This window comes from Centruroides sculpturatus, unplaced genomic scaffold, assembly GCF_000671375.1.
Source record: "Centruroides sculpturatus isolate CEXI.00-Female unplaced genomic scaffold, Cexi_2.0 scaffold118, whole genome shotgun sequence".
Lineage (NCBI taxonomy): Eukaryota > Metazoa > Arthropoda > Arachnida > Scorpiones > Buthidae > Centruroides > Centruroides sculpturatus.
Window position 1 is genome coordinate 65,089 of NW_019384377.1, and position 16,401 is coordinate 81,489.

Below are 16,401 nucleotides of genomic sequence, written 5' to 3' on the forward strand. Positions count from 1 at the left end.
CACAATAAAAGCGTATTGCAAAACACTAGAACATAACAACATAGATAATAAATGAACTAAATACTTAAAGTATAAACGAAATAAAAACAAAACTAAAAAGAAATTAATTTCCTTGTCAAAACGTTCTCACTTTCTTTTGAAATATTAATTAAAACTAAGAAAATTAAATTAGTTACGTATTCTAGATACTTAGATTATCGCTTTTATTATCCAACTGGTTCCTGAAAAACCATAAAGCGAGCAATAGTAAATAAATTATCTGTTATGTTATATTAATCTTAAATGATGTTATAAACTTTTTTCCTGCAACTAAATTCCTGAGATTATCATAAACTTAGGCGACGTGCATTTATTGTGACCACTTACAGATTGAGGATGTTGATGAATGCTGACACGGAGAGGTCATCCCAATGTTTGAGTATTAAAAAAATAATTCATTTATTTTGGATTCTGTTGTTGACATTTATTGTATATATAATTGCGCAAATGGGGAGGGGGAGGCAATGGTGACGACGAATTGTATAAGGGGATGAGAGTAAAAAAAAATGAAGCAAAATCTGTCGCGCAATTACGTGCAGGCCACCTTAGATTCAAATTTGACAATAATAAAACAGATCATTCTGCATAAATTCTCTCTAGTTGTAGGAATAAAACTCATGTTAACATTTTTGGTCCATTCGTTTACTATCTTATTATGTATATTTATGACAGTTGTGTTCATGGAAATTATTAAAAGAATTTAATATTAGACATTTATAAATGTTTATTTGGCTTATATATCTTTAAATCATTTAACAGAATGAGTGTGGATGTGTGCCTCTCTTCCAAAATCTATATTAAGAAAGTTACACAAAGGAGATTCGTAAAAAAATTATATTCTGATAGAAAATTTTATAGGCATCATTTGTCCTATATGAAATTTTGATTCAAATTTGATAACCATTATAATACCTTTTTAAGTTCAAATTATTCCTTTCTACCACACCTATTTTGAGTTGACTTCTATTCCTCTGTTATTGTATCAAGTTTAATTCATTGCACTTAAAAGTTCAACTTCGTTTCTTCAGTTCAGTGGCGTAGCGTGGGTGTCAGCCGCCCGGGGCAAAGGAGAATTTCGCCGTCCCCTTATTTAGGTATCTCAATTTAAAATATTAAAATTCAGTTTCGTCGCACCATACGTAATGAAAAATTCTGTGCTAGTGTTGCCACCTTTTTAAAATCGCTGACCCGGACGGCAGGTGAGGTTTGTTCGAACAGAAATTCCTGACGCATGCGTATGTCATTTTGCAATGCGAAGAATAACGTGCAGTGCATGCCGGTTCTAAATCATTTACAGTTAGGGACTAGGGAGACTTGGGTAGGAGTAACGTAAGTAACCTAGATGACTTAGCTCTATTGGATATTGGAGATGTATATGAATACGAATGGTACATACTAGCAAAAAAAAGGGTCGACAGGTTGTGCACGATATCCCAGACTGTCCGGATGGTAACGCTATTCCATGCTAATTTCTATCGGTCTGAATCGTAGGTGCGACGAAAATATGTAATGAAATGGTTCAAATCTTTACAAGATATTATTATTTATTGTGAAATTTTGCCGCCCCACTACCCTATACCACTGCTTCAGTCTTCTGATATTACAGGATATTCTCTAAATAAAGGATGACATATTTTGGCTATTTTTTTATAACCTTTCATATTCTATTCTTTTTACCTGGCCAACTGCAGCAACAAAGCTCAAGTTGGATAAATAATAGAACTTGATACTCCATCTAATCTTTGAATTATCATCCAAGTATTTCAAGAAGTGTTAATAAGTAATATCCATGCTCTCCCATGCTGCTTAACCTGACAAGTGAGAAATAGCCATTGCAAGTGAGAAATAGCCATTGCAAAGTTAAATTTAAAACAGTATACTGTATACATAAGTTATTTACTTTATGAGAATTTCTATTTGTATTTGGTTTGGAATTATTTTAAAAATGCATTTGATTTTACCTTTTGTATTTAGTGATTGTATTGTTTAACATCAATACAGTCACTATAAAATTTTTATATATTATATATTTCATATAAAATGTTATTCTACTATATTATACTTGAAGTTAATATAAAATGCAGGTTTCAAAAAATATCATTTTGCAGTTGAAAACTTTTTATAATAAACAAAACATGAAAAAAAGAAACTCTACACAAGAATTTATTGACAAAGGAATGGTACAAAGAAATTTTAAATCAAAACGATACAGTCATTTTCACACTTAACATATGTAAAAACTGCATCATAATTTTTTTGTTTTGTTTTTTTTTTTGGACTTTTAATAAAGGTAAGCTAACAAGCACAAGTCACTTTGTAATAATTACAAGGCTAATCAAATTTTTTTTGCATACATTATGAATCTCCAGCATAAAACATTTCTAAGCATCCTTAAAGGCAGTGTTAGTATCAGTAGGCGATAAAAAAATTTCAGTATTATCACACCATTACCATAAACCATCTACTAGACAGACCATTTACCTGAATGTACAACCGTTAAGACTTTTTCTTTTGTGGATATTGTTAAATTGGCAATTTTTGTTTTTTTTTTAATATATGTATAATATATACTTGTATGAATTTAATTAAGTATGCAAAGTAGCAAAATTTGGCATTATTGGCATACTTAGTGACACCACCATCATCATTCAAATAAAATTTTATAATCACTTAATCAATCAATAATCAATATGCTAATCAATATTTAGTGCCCAATAGGTCATCGGGCAATTTTAGACAGATAAAAATATTACAGTTACTGTACTTGTCAACTGTGCCAAATAAAGTGGAATTTATGTATGTATGTATATATATATATAGGTATGTATATAGATACATAGACAGACAGTACAAAGGCTCCTCAATAACCAGTAAGTTCAGCAAAAGTCTGGTCCATTTCATCAGAGATGGTCTTGTATTTTTCTTTTTCCTGAACAAGGTCATCTGTAAATATAATAATATATTGTAAACTTCAAACACCCAAATTAAATAACGGTGAAAAATATATTAAGTGGGTTGGTAAATTAGTGAATATCTACTATACATTCCATTTCATACATTCAAATTAGATAAATTAATTGAGTTATTTAAATTTAATAGCATTTGGCCATGACATACATAGTAATTTTCAAGCCATAATGTTCTGCATAACTAACATTTATTAATAATAATAACAAAATTACTATCATGCAAATACTATTAAAATGAACATTTTATTTTTAATATATTAACATTACACATTAACTAAAATCTCTTATTCTCATGCAAAAACAGTTTTCTAAAATGTTATTGTTTTAAACTATAACTTCAAATGGGGATAATTAAATTAATCATTACAGAGACTTTACAATTATGTGTAATGGAATTAATTAATTAGTATGTTAGAAATAACATGCAGCAAACCTTCTACAAGGATCATCACACATAACATATAGGCAAGATGAGGTCACATGGACTGAATATCCTTCAAAGTAGTTTCCACCTCCTCCTGTAGAAGGTGGTTCTTTTCTCGTTCAGCAAGCAAATCATCTGCAATGTATACAGCAGGCAACTCAATTTGTAGATATTATTGTTTTATTAAAATTACAACAGGAGGAAAATTTATGACATACATTAACAATATCAATATCAGCCAGTTACAATTAACCAAATACAAATTAATATTACCAGGTTATTTTTGCAAAAAGTATATACTTTTTGCAAAATAACCTAATTGATAATAACACATTGATAATTATAGCAATTATTAATTTATATTTGGAAAATCTGTACCAGTGGTTGTCAACCTAATTAACTACTTGAAGAATTTTCAGATTTAATTTTCTCAAGGTTTGGTTTCTAATTTCATAACCAACATAATGCCATGTTAATGTGTGGAACCTCTTTCAAATATTCATTATAAGTTACTTAATTAAATGATTTCTTTTAATTGTAAAGTAGGTTGCCAACCACCGGTTTTGTAAGAAAGCATCCTACATAATAACTCTGTGTTACTATTTTTTAAATAAATAATTGTGAAAATGTTATTTTAAATTCTATTTTCTGTATTCATTATCATAGTTAATATAAATTATAAAAAATTTACATAAGATCATAAAATTTTAGAGCAATTATGCAATTTGAAAGAAAGTTTAAGAAATATAATATAGTGGTTAATAAGTTAATCAGAAGTAAAGAATAGTATATAGTAATTAATAAGAACCAACATTTAAAAGTAGATTTTAAAGTGTCTTTTGTTGTTTGCAGAATATTAAATATATTTTGTTACTTAATAAAATAAATGACTTTACTGCATGCCTATAAAGAATTAAGGTACATTAGTTATATAACAGTACTAATTATAAATCACAGCTCTAGATGTATCAAGTCTGGCAACTCTTTAATCAGTTCTCAATTTTCATTTCTTAGGTGTATGACAAATAAAGAAAGGAAATTTTGAAAAAATATGCCATTTACAAAAGGTACCCATTTTACTTTGCATGGCAAATATATGCCATATTACTTCAGTTACCATAGGATATGCAGTAACTCAAGTAGTATTGGCAATCGACCTATGAGCCCAAGTGTTACACTGAGACAGGCTCCCTTCCTGGAGAAAGGGGTCCCACTGAATGTTTTCTTAGGTGAAGTCCCGAGTGGATGTTCAGTTGCTTGGACGTGTCGAGGTTTGCAACCCTGTTGTCTTAAATGACAATGCATAAGGTAACTTATCGTCAGTAAGAGACCTATGTGCAGGACAAACTGCACCAAAATGTATGTCCCGATTTCGGCCAGAGCCTAGCTTCCCCCAGGTTTGGCATAAAAGAGTCCAAGACACCTAGTTGTAGCAGGGTGTCCGACCACTTCCTATGATTCAGACATAGTCTCTATCATACCCAGTAGTGCCATTTGGCGGAGCAGGGACAACCTACAGTTGTGTGTATGAGGGAGTATTGGCAGATGTAAACTATGTTGTTTTATTTCATTTTATATAATCAAATTTTTTGCCTTATAGAACTTGAAATACTTGTGTTAAATTGTACACAGTTGAAACTAACACAGTTTCGGGTTTTGCAATTTTAAACATATGTTCAATATTTCTTGAATTTTCATTTCAAGTTAAATTTTAAATACTAATAGTTAAATTCATTAAAGAAATATTGAATCAGTTACATTAAGCATTAATTTACCATTATATTGTGCAATATAACTTACAAACATTATAATTTCACAGAATTATCATACATTATTAAAATCAGCAATATTAAAATTTTTCTTATGAGAATAACTTTATTTTATGGTAAATGTATCCACAGAATGAAATTAATGCAAGTACTTTCAGTAAATTGAGCTCAATTACTATATAACTATTATAATAGAAGGAAGAAAACAGGAAGGAGCATAGAGAGAGATTTTTTTATAAATTTGTAAAAATTTTAATGTTTTATTAAATAAAAAACATAATAAATGTCAAAAAACTATTTCTATTAATCTTATTTTCTTAAATATTATCTTAATAACAACTATTTAGTAATATAAACTAAAATAGATTAATTAATCTGATTATACACTTTTTCTTACCTGTATATAGCATTTGTTAAAAAATAACTTCTCCAACTCAGAGGGCTCTAGAGCCATGTTCTACTGCTTGAAATGAAACATTTGGACAATAGGTACTTCAGATGCTGCAATTGCCATTTATTAAATAAAAAAATAAATGGCAATTGCAATACTTTTCTTGTACAAAAAGTCACCAATAGATGGCACTGGAGCTATGAAATTGTGGTCTGAATCTGTTCCATCACCATATTACAGTATCTTAACACATTAAGCTCTGGGATCACAAATGTTGTCAAACATGGGTAGTGCACCATTTTGCGTGAATATAGTAATATCCACGAAAGATTGTGCACCACCCACATCGCTAGCTCTCTTCAACATATGTTAAGGTGGACTTTCACAGATGAACAGTGGATCAGCCATTACTTCCCAACAGCTTAGCTCCTCCTTGCTCACTTGATCTCACCACATGTGACTTCTGGTTACAAGATTTCTTGATGGACCAGGTTTATCATGAAAGATGTGCATCTGTGGACAGTTACAGCATTTTTTGCATGTTCTCTTGATTAAAACAAACTCGCTGCATTCAGCAATAGAAAACATGCTTTTGTGAATAGAGATCATTGTTGAAAACAATGGAGAACATATTGAACATTTATAATTATGATTTGCATAGCTCTAGCACCATCTATTGGTGACATTTTGTACAAAAAATTTTTATTTAACAAATGGTGAATGCATCATCTGAAGTACCTGTTGTCCAAATGTTGTTTCATTTTGAGCAGTAAAACATGCCCTAGTGCCACCTGATCTGGAGAAGTTATTTTTTAACAATCTGTTTACCTTCTGTTACAGTTGTGATTAGATAGGAATTGATGGGAGTGGGAGATAGGAAAAATGAAAAACTAACTTCAAATATATATTTTTATATATATAGTAAATAAAATGTTTTTTTTAACAAATATTGTATGATGTTGGCAATATCGATCAGGAACAGGTTTAAGTTGCCAATAATAGGAAATATAATGTCTAAAAGTCAGTTTGCCAAAAGAAAATTAATATAATTTTGATTGTATAGTACAATGAATAACATAAAGAAAAAACATGTTTCACAAATAACAGGAGAATGTCAATGTTTATTGTAACTATAACTCAAGAACATGTATTATTTATAATGTAGAAATCTCAGTTATCCAGTTTTACAACTATTGTTATGTTTTTATATATATATATAAGTTAAATATTAAACTGATTTATTAAAATGAAACTACTGTTTAGTAATTCTAGTAATATCAGTTTTGTATATTACAATCAAAATTAATATCAAAAACTGTTAATGTTGAAATCAATCAGGATGACTTGTCATCTTATTATAACATACACTTATTATTTTATTCACTTTTATTAGCAAAATTAAAACAAAATCACCTATCAATATATCAAATTTATATTAATAACAACATTCTACTTTGTTCATAATTTTAATATGTTTAATAGCTTATTAAATTTCTCTTAAAATCTTATCAAAATAGGTTTTAAATGTTTTATAAACAAAAGCATTAAGTATAAATATAAATTACATGCAAAAATTTGTTATTAAAATAATACATTGTACTTTTTGCCTTCTTGACCACTTACCTTCAAGTCTATCAACTTCTTTTTGAAGTTTCTGTACCGATCTTTCAGCAAATTCAGCCCTTGCTTCAGCCTAATAAATTCAAAACAAATTTAAAATAATAAAATAAACCTAAATAATATAAAATGTTCAAAATGATTTTCAAAAACTATGTAACTTACTGGCATAGAAAAGATAAAAATCAATTCTGAAATAAGATATGTAGAAATATTTTTAGCCTAACTAATCTTAGATATTCTAATATTTTATCTGGCAAAATTACAATGCAGATGTCCAACAGATGTTAATTTCCTTACATACACAATTAACAATATTAAAATTATAAAAAATTTCATTTTCTGCCATTATAGAATGTAATACTCCTTTTCAAATATTTCTTTGCTAAATTATAAAACATTTACTATACTTAACAGAGAACTCAGATTCAAATAATGAAGTAAAACATTTCTTCAAACAACTTCTAATTCTTCATGTTCAATTCTCTGTATACTCAAGTGTATGCTAATCTGTAGTCTGGTTATCTTTATTTTATTTATTATTATTATTTTTTAAAGTAAAAATAAAAATTACTTTTAACTGGTTATATGAAATATTTAGATGGTTGATCAACCAACTAAACTGGCTTGGGGAGGACACTAATATATAACCATTCAATTGCTTTTGTTAGACATTCAAACGTACTGAAGATGAGGAACTGTAACTTCAAAGATTTTTTCTTTGTAATAAATTTTTAAACTTATGTTATTGTAAACTGTACAATTTCTTTTAATTTTTATAATTTTTCTTCCAAATATTAGCAGTAAATTTTTAGATTACATTTAACTGAACTTAATAAAAAGAAATAATAATTATCTATATAAACAGGTAAAAATTAATTCAAGAATATCATCTTAATTACAACAAATCTTGCAATAACAATTTTACAAGGTATGTTGCTATTGTACAAGATGAGATTTTATGAAATAATATTTAATCTTGTATTATATTGTTGATTTTGAATATTTAAACGATTTTAATTCAGGAAATATTTTAATACATATTTATCAAGTAAAAATTAATTCTTTTGTATGCTAAATTATCCTTTAATGTAAGTTTCTCTACAGGAACACTGGAAAAAAGTTTGTGAAATAGCTTTTGTTTCAAGTTTATATAGCTATTAGACATTACAAATTTATAAGTGCCTACAGTTATATTAACTAATTCTAAAAAGTTTATTCTAAATGGAAAATATTTATACAAAAATAACAGTGCAACTCATGAATTAATGAAAAATATTATAATAATTAAAATATTACTTTCAATGAATTATAAAAGTATATTTTCCATTAATTCTTGATTAATCTGTTTAGATTTAACTTTTTTTTTTTTTTTAGATTAAGAATTTTGCTCACAATTTCAATTATAAAATTTTATGAATTTAACTAATAATAATTGACATTATGACATCAAATTAAAAATTTATTTTATTAATTTAATTTGCTGGTCAACAGAAGTGTTTTGTAGAATATATCAATTGCTAAATCATCATTAAAACTCTAATGACAAACACAACATAATATATCATAATATGTTCTGATATAATTGAATATATATATAAAGTATATATTTTTTCACAGTTTAAGTGAAGTCAAGTGATATTCTAATTAAGCTGCACTGTATTTTTGAAAAGAATTAAATTTAATAATTGAAAACATTAGATACAAAAACTTTTTCTTTCTTAACCAATACTTCATACCTCCTGGAGTCTGTGTGTCAACTGACGAATCGTTGTTTCGTATGAATCTTCTTTTTGCAGTGCCTAAATAGTGATAATAAAATTTTTAGAAAATATATTGTATCTCACCTCTTTTAGTTTGGCAGTCACGGATCTGATTTGTGTTTCAAAGCCTTCTTCCCTTTGATGAGCCTGAATAGATAAAGAGCAGAGCCAACCCAATTAGGTAGGCAAAGAAGAAAAAGTAAAGGAAAAAAAGCATGGATTTAAAAGAACAAAAAGAAAATTCTTAAAATATGAAAATGAATGCATTGGCAAAGAGATCATTTGTCTAAAACAAAAGACAAGTAAACAAACAGAAATAAGGCAAAATCTGCAATATTACTAAAACAAAATTTAACTATGTTAAAAATGTGATCTCAAATTATAGCCAAATGCTTTAAAATTAACAAAACAGAAACCTTCCATGCATTTAAGGTAAAGCCTTTCCTTCTAGGAACTTATTAAAGAATTATGAAAGCAAAGGTGTGAAATAAAGGAAAGGAATATGACTGCCAAATTAACTTAATAAATAATTCATGCATATTTTATAAATCATAATATACAGTCAATTCCCATTTAGTCATGATGATAAATCACTAGAGAATAGCTTTAATCAAAAATTTACACTTTAAAATCTGTTTTTAAGCTTAAAACAAATGTTTTGTTAAATTTCAAATACCAAATCAACTTTTAACTGTAGCCAAGAAAGTAATAATTAAAGATAACTGTAAATTATGGGAATCAGCTATATATCAATTTTATTATAATTAATTTTCCTTATAGCAATTTCTAATTAACAATTAATAATTATTCTGCTATATATAAATAATACAAATTGTTCATAGTTAAATCATATTAGAACTATATTAATTTAGTCAATTAAATTTCAAAATATTCAAAAATACTACATAATAAATGTTGGGTTAAAATCAAAACCCCAACCACATTTCATTTTCTAAAAATGATAGCAATTCAGACTTGTATGCTTTGCAAATCTTGTAATGTTGCTAATAAATATTAAAAATTTATGCAAATAAAAAAATTCATGCTCAAAATTTTAGCAAAATAATAAAAGACAAAATTACATTGCAAAAAAGCATGCAAAAATACAAAATGCAAATTTATGGACAAATTTTTATACTTCTCCATATTTATATATAAATAATTTCCTTTACCTTTTCTTCACTCACTTCCAAGGATTTCAAATTATTGCCAACTACACGAAGTTCCTCTTCAAGCTCTACAATTTTGCTACAGTAAAAATAATTTACTTATTTATTCAATAATAAATTTTAATACTGGCTAATGAAAAATAATGAAGTTTTATGAAATTCTCAATAATTTTTGAATTATTAACTATGAAAGTACAGTAGGACAAAGCAATCATGCAAAACTTATTTTACAGAAATGTGATGTAATATTTTTAAGAAAGATTAAATTATAAAAAGAACTACTACAAAAGAAATGATTAAAACACACATTGATGATTATATTTTATACCTGAAGCAATATTAAACTGAATAATAATTTAATGTGCATTTTATGTAAGAGAAAAAATCTTAAATCTAAACTATAGGCTTTTTGAGCTACATTTACACTAATTTTTTAATTAATGAAATGAAATTTGGCCTATATGTAAGTAGTTGGGCCACTATATTGTGGTAACCTTAATCAGAAATTTATCTTGAATTTAATTAAATTATTTTTAAAAATTCTGGAAAACAAATCAACCAAGAGCAGGACTCAGACATGAAACATCTGTTTACACTGTACAGATGCATTATTGTCATCTAATTAAACATTTAACATAAATGTAGTCTGAAAATTAGCAGTTTAGATTTAGATTAATTAATCCAGTCTTTTTTCTTTTTCTATTTGTATTTTTATTAAAATAATATTGTTAAAAAAATAACATAATTTGACTTCTACATAAATGAAACTAAGNGTTTGTTTGTTTGTTTTATTAAGTTGTCACAACGCAATATTTGGGCGATCTGCCTCGGGGATGCCTTCAGGGAGGTCTTAAGGGTAAATGGCCCTTATTCAGACGTGGAGAAAACCCGAAAACGCCACGTGGTCAGCCCGTCCTGGCAAGGCGGGAACCCACGACCTTGTTCAGGAAACGAAACCGCTTGACCACTGGTGGGCCCAATTTTCACTTATCTGACACCTAAATAAGGGTATTTTCCCGTAGAAAACCCTCCCCATGTATTACCAATCCGTCCTGAATGCTTATAATGGGACAAATTATAATTGTGGTAAAGATTTTTTTTTAATACAGTACTCTTCCGTTTTAAAACGTTTGATATAATGGTATATCTTAACCGTAAAGATATTGAAACATCACAATTTTCCTAATCGTTATGCAAAGAATTGAATAAATATTATTTCATTCTATTATGCAATAGGCTTGCCCCTTTTATCCTCCTGAAACAATTTGTAGAAGGAAAGCCAAATCCTGTTTAAAATTATTTGTATTTTCATCTCCTGTATTGTGTTACATGGTTTTACCAAGGAAAGGGAACATTTCCGGAAGCTATTCAACAATATGTAGTTGGAGCGAGTGCACTGCTAAAGTTAACAAATTTAATTCAAGGCCAAACCTTTTATTTTGATAGATTGTTTCTTAGTTTTGGAGAGGAATACTTGTAAAGATATTACCTCCACTAAAACAATAAATGCAAATCACTTGTCAAAAGCAATAGTAAATAAATTATAACCGATAACGTACCGAAAAAATAGGAAAGAGGTTCTTCATTTTCTTTATTCAGAGAACACGACAAAATAAATATTCATTACTAAATGGCACGAATAATAAAATTGTTTTAATGATGAGTATTTAGTATTTATCAATCAGTTTTTCATTTTTTTATATCATCTTATAATTCGCCTTCACTCTGTATATACAAATGTCATTTTACATCAACAGTTTATAATAATTCAGAGTTCTTTGTGTCCAAAATTGTAGGCAGTTTACTAAGTGAACTGCCTAGAATGTTGGTTTTTTCGAAAATGTCAAATTATATATACGCACGAAAAAGACCACAAATTTAGAAAAGTTTAATTTTAAAAACAATTTAAAATATTCCTGTATTTAACAAACAAACAAAAACCACACAAAAATAATTAATAAAATTTAAATTGGAATTTTTCTTATGATAGGAATCCGAAACTCAATATACTGTGCTATCCATATCTATTGAAAACAGTTATGCAACGTATAATATGTTAAGGTAATAAGTGGTCAATTTTTCGAAAAAAACTACCGTTAATTAAAAAAACTTGACAGCTTCGCTTTATTTCGAATATTGAGTAATGCGCGCTCGTTTATACATTTTTATAATGAAATTTTCCCATTGACATAACATGGGAATGGCCTCTGACCCACGATCTGTCTTCTAGCACGACATGCCATTTTATTAATTCAATTAAATCTGCAAAATTTTGTTCGAATCGGTCGAGTCGATACTTGGAAAGACGTGTTTCGGGATCTGTCAACTTGAGGTGCTACCAAGCTTGCTCGCAGCACTTCAATTGAAATTATTTTTGTTTCGGATATTTTACCAACATTTTAAAAATTCTACTAAAATAAAAAAAATTATTTTACAATTATCGATTATGATACACTCAGATTTATTATTGGAATCTGTCTGCAAAAAAATGGTACAGATTGATAACTACAGTATTACAGTTGGTAGCATTGTTGATCATAGAAAGTGAAAAACAAATTTTTTAACACAATAAAAGCGTATTGCAAAACACTAGAACATAACAACATAGATAATAAATGAACTAAATACTTAAAGTATAAACGAAATAAAAACAAAACTAAAAAGAAATTAATTTCCTTGTCAAAACGTTCTCACTTTCTTTTGAAATATTAATTAAAACTAAGAAAATTAAATTAGTTACGTATTCTAGATACTTAGATTATCGCTTTTATTATCCAACTGGTTCCTGAAAAACCATAAAGCGAGCAATAGTAAATAAATTATCTGTTATGTTATATTAATCTTAAATGATGTTATAAACTTTTTTCCTGCAACTAAATTCCTGAGATTATCATAAACTTAGGTGACGTGCATTTATTGTGACCACTTACAGATTGAGGATGTTGATGAATGCTGACACGGAGAGGTCATCCCAATGTTTGAGTATTAAAAAAATAATTCATTTATTTTGGATTCTGTTGTTGACATTTATTGTATATATAATTGCGCAAATGGGGAGGGGGAGGCAATGGTGACGACGAATTGTATAAGGGGATGAGAGTAAAAAAAAATGAAGCAAAATCTGTCGCGCAATTACGTGCAGGCCACCTTAGATTCAAATTTGACAATAATAAAACAGATCATTCTGCATAAATTCTCTCTAGTTGTAGGAATAAAACTCATGTTAACATTTTTGGTCCATTCGTTTACTATCTTATTATGTATATTTATGACAGTTGTGTTCATGGAAATTATTAAAAGAATTTAATATTAGACATTTATAAATGTTTATTTGGCTTATATATCTTTAAATCATTTAACAGAATGAGTGTGGATGTGTGCCTCTCTTCCAAAATCTATATTAAGAAAGTTACACAAAGGAGATTCGTAAAAAAATTATATTCTGATAGAAAATTTTATAGGCATCATTTGTCCTATATGAAATTTTGATTCAAATTTGATAACCATTATAATACCTTTTTAAGTTCAAATTATTCCTTTCTACCACACCTATTTTGAGTTGACTTCTATTCCTCTGTTATTGTATCAAGTTTAATTCATTGCACTTAAAAGTTCAACTTCGTTTCTTCAGTTCAGTGGCGTAGCGTGGGTGTCAGCCGCCCGGGGCAAAGGAGAATTTCGCCGTCCCCTTATTTAGGTATCTCAATTTAAAATATTAAAATTCAGTTTCGTCGCACCATACGTAATGAAAAATTCTGTGCTAGTGTTGCCACCTTTTTAAAATCGCTGACCCGGACGGCAGGTGAGGTTTGTTCGAACAGAAATTCCTGACGCATGCGTATGTCATTTTGCAATGCGAAGAATAACGTGCAGTGCATGCCGGTTCTAAATCATTTACAGTTAGGGACTAGGGAGACTTGGGTAGGAGTAACGTAAGTAACCTAGATGACTTAGCTCTATTGGATATTGGAGATGTATATGAATACGAATGGTACATACTAGCAAAAAAAAGGGTCGACAGGTTGTGCACGATATCCCAGACTGTCCGGATGGTAACGCTATTCCATGCTAATTTCTATCGGTCTGAATCGTAGGTGCGACGAAAATATGTAATGAAATGGTTCAAATCTTTACAAGATATTATTATTTATTGTGAAATTTTGCCGCCCCACTACCCTATACCACTGCTTCAGTCTTCTGATATTACAGGATATTCTCTAAATAAAGGATGACATATTTTGGCTATTTTTTTATAACCTTTCATATTCTATTCTTTTTACCTGGCCAACTGCAGCAACAAAGCTCAAGTTGGATAAATAATAGAACTTGATACTCCATCTAATCTTTGAATTATCATCCAAGTATTTCAAGAAGTGTTAATAAGTAATATCCATGCTCTCCCATGCTGCTTAACCTGACAAGTGAGAAATAGCCATTGCAAGTGAGAAATAGCCATTGCAAAGTTAAATTTAAAACAGTATACTGTATACATAAGTTATTTACTTTATGAGAATTTCTATTTGTATTTGGTTTGGAATTATTTTAAAAATGCATTTGATTTTACCTTTTGTATTTAGTGATTGTATTGTTTAACATCAATACAGTCACTATAAAATTTTTATATATTATATATTTCATATAAAATGTTATTCTACTATATTATACTTGAAGTTAATATAAAATGCAGGTTTCAAAAAATATCATTTTGCAGTTGAAAACTTTTTATAATAAACAAAACATGAAAAAAAGAAACTCTACACAAGAATTTATTGACAAAGGAATGGTACAAAGAAATTTTAAATCAAAACGATACAGTCATTTTCACACTTAACATATGTAAAAACTGCATCATAATTTTTTTGTTTTGTTTTTTTTTTGGACTTTTAATAAAGGTAAGCTAACAAGCACAAGTCACTTTGTAATAATTACAAGGCTAATCAAATTTTTTTTGCATACATTATGAATCTCCAGCATAAAACATTTCTAAGCATCCTTAAAGGCAGTGTTAGTATCAGTAGGCGATAAAAAAATTTCAGTATTATCACACCATTACCATAAACCATCTACTAGACAGACCATTTACCTGAATGTACAACCGTTAAGACTTTTTCTTTTGTGGATATTGTTAAATTGGCAATTTTTGTTTTTTTTTTAATATATGTATAATATATACTTGTATGAATTTAATTAAGTATGCAAAGTAGCAAAATTTGGCATTATTGGCATACTTAGTGACACCACCATCATCATTCAAATAAAATTTTATAATCACTTAATCAATCAATAATCAATATGCTAATCAATATTTAGTGCCCAATAGGTCATCGGGCAATTTTAGACAGATAAAAATATTACAGTTACTGTACTTGTCAACTGTGCCAAATAAAGTGGAATTTATGTATGTATGTATATATATATATAGGTATGTATATAGATACATAGACAGACAGTACAAAGGCTCCTCAATAACCAGTAAGTTCAGCAAAAGTCTGGTCCATTTCATCAGAGATGGTCTTGTATTTTTCTTTTTCCTGAACAAGGTCATCTGTAAATATAATAATATATTGTAAACTTCAAACACCCAAATTAAATAACGGTGAAAAATATATTAAGTGGGTTGGTAAATTAGTGAATATCTACTATACATTCCATTTCATACATTCAAATTAGATAAATTAATTGAGTTATTTAAATTTAATAGCATTTGGCCATGACATACATAGTAATTTTCAAGCCATAATGTTCTGCATAACTAACATTTATTAATAATAATAACAAAATTACTATCATGCAAATACTATTAAAATGAACATTTTATTTTTAATATATTAACATTACACATTAACTAAAATCTCTTATTCTCATGCAAAAACAGTTTTCTAAAATGTTATTGTTTTAAACTATAACTTCAAATGGGGATAATTAAATTAATCATTACAGAGACTTTACAATTATGTGTAATGGAATTAATTAATTAGTATGTTAGAAATAACATGCAGCAAACCTTCTACAAGGATCATCACACATAACATATAGGCAAGATGAGGTCACATGGACTGAATATCCTTCAAAGTAGTTTCCACCTCCTCCTGTAGAAGGTGGTTCTTTTCTCGTTCAGCAAGCAAATCATCTGCAATGTATACAGCAGGCAACTCAATTTGTAGATATTATTGTTTTATTAAAATTACAACAGGAGGAAAATTTATGACATACATTAACAATATCAATATCAGCCAGTTACAATTAACCAAATACAAATT

At 28.3% G+C, this 16,401-nt stretch overlaps 2 protein-coding genes across 20 annotated transcripts in view; both read right to left on the reverse strand.

Moving 5' to 3' along the window:
- Window positions 1-2,186: 2,186 nt before the first annotated feature.
- On the reverse strand, window positions 2,187-13,111 carry LOC111617331 (tropomyosin-like). The gene is made up of 5 exons (XM_023358637.1): window positions 13,072-13,111; window positions 10,145-10,239; window positions 8,949-9,011; window positions 7,216-7,285; window positions 2,187-2,982 (listed from the first exon to the last, which is right to left on the reverse strand). Exons 1-5 carry the CDS (start codon window positions 13,109-13,111, stop codon window positions 2,900-2,902), a joined length of 351 nt encoding a protein of 116 aa, XP_023214405.1. The 3' UTR covers window positions 2,187-2,899.
- Window positions 13,112-15,558: 2,447 nt separating this feature from the next.
- LOC111617470 (tropomyosin-like) overlaps window positions 15,559-16,401 on the reverse strand; it is a 57,937-nt gene continuing 57,094 nt past the window's right edge. For 10 of the 19 annotated variants that reach the window (XM_023358819.1, XM_023358813.1, XM_023358805.1 and 7 more), the window contains 2 exons: window positions 16,146-16,271; window positions 15,559-15,686 (listed from right to left, as the gene is read on the reverse strand). In XM_023358819.1, the coding sequence (XP_023214587.1) occupies window positions 16,189-16,271 (83 nt within the window). In that variant the 3' untranslated portion in view covers window positions 15,559-15,686; window positions 16,146-16,188. The remainder of the gene's footprint in view (window positions 15,687-16,145; window positions 16,272-16,401) is intronic. The other 9 variants (XM_023358798.1, XM_023358781.1, XM_023358787.1 and 6 more) reach the window with 1 other exon arrangement.

Bases quoted from the DNA above. Each gene is read 5' to 3' on its own strand.
- LOC111617331 (XM_023358637.1), bottom strand. From the start codon at position 13,111: ATGACCTCTCCGTGTCAGCATTCATCAACATCCTCAATCT. The intron at 10,240-13,071 runs GTAAGTGGTCAC...TGAATAAATAAG, and splicing joins TTCATCAACATCCTCAATCT to TAAATTATTTTTACTGTAGC. The intron at 9,012-10,144 runs GTAAAGGAAATT...ATCACTATTTAG, and splicing joins TGGAAGTGAGTGAAGAAAAG to GCACTGCAAAAAGAAGATTC.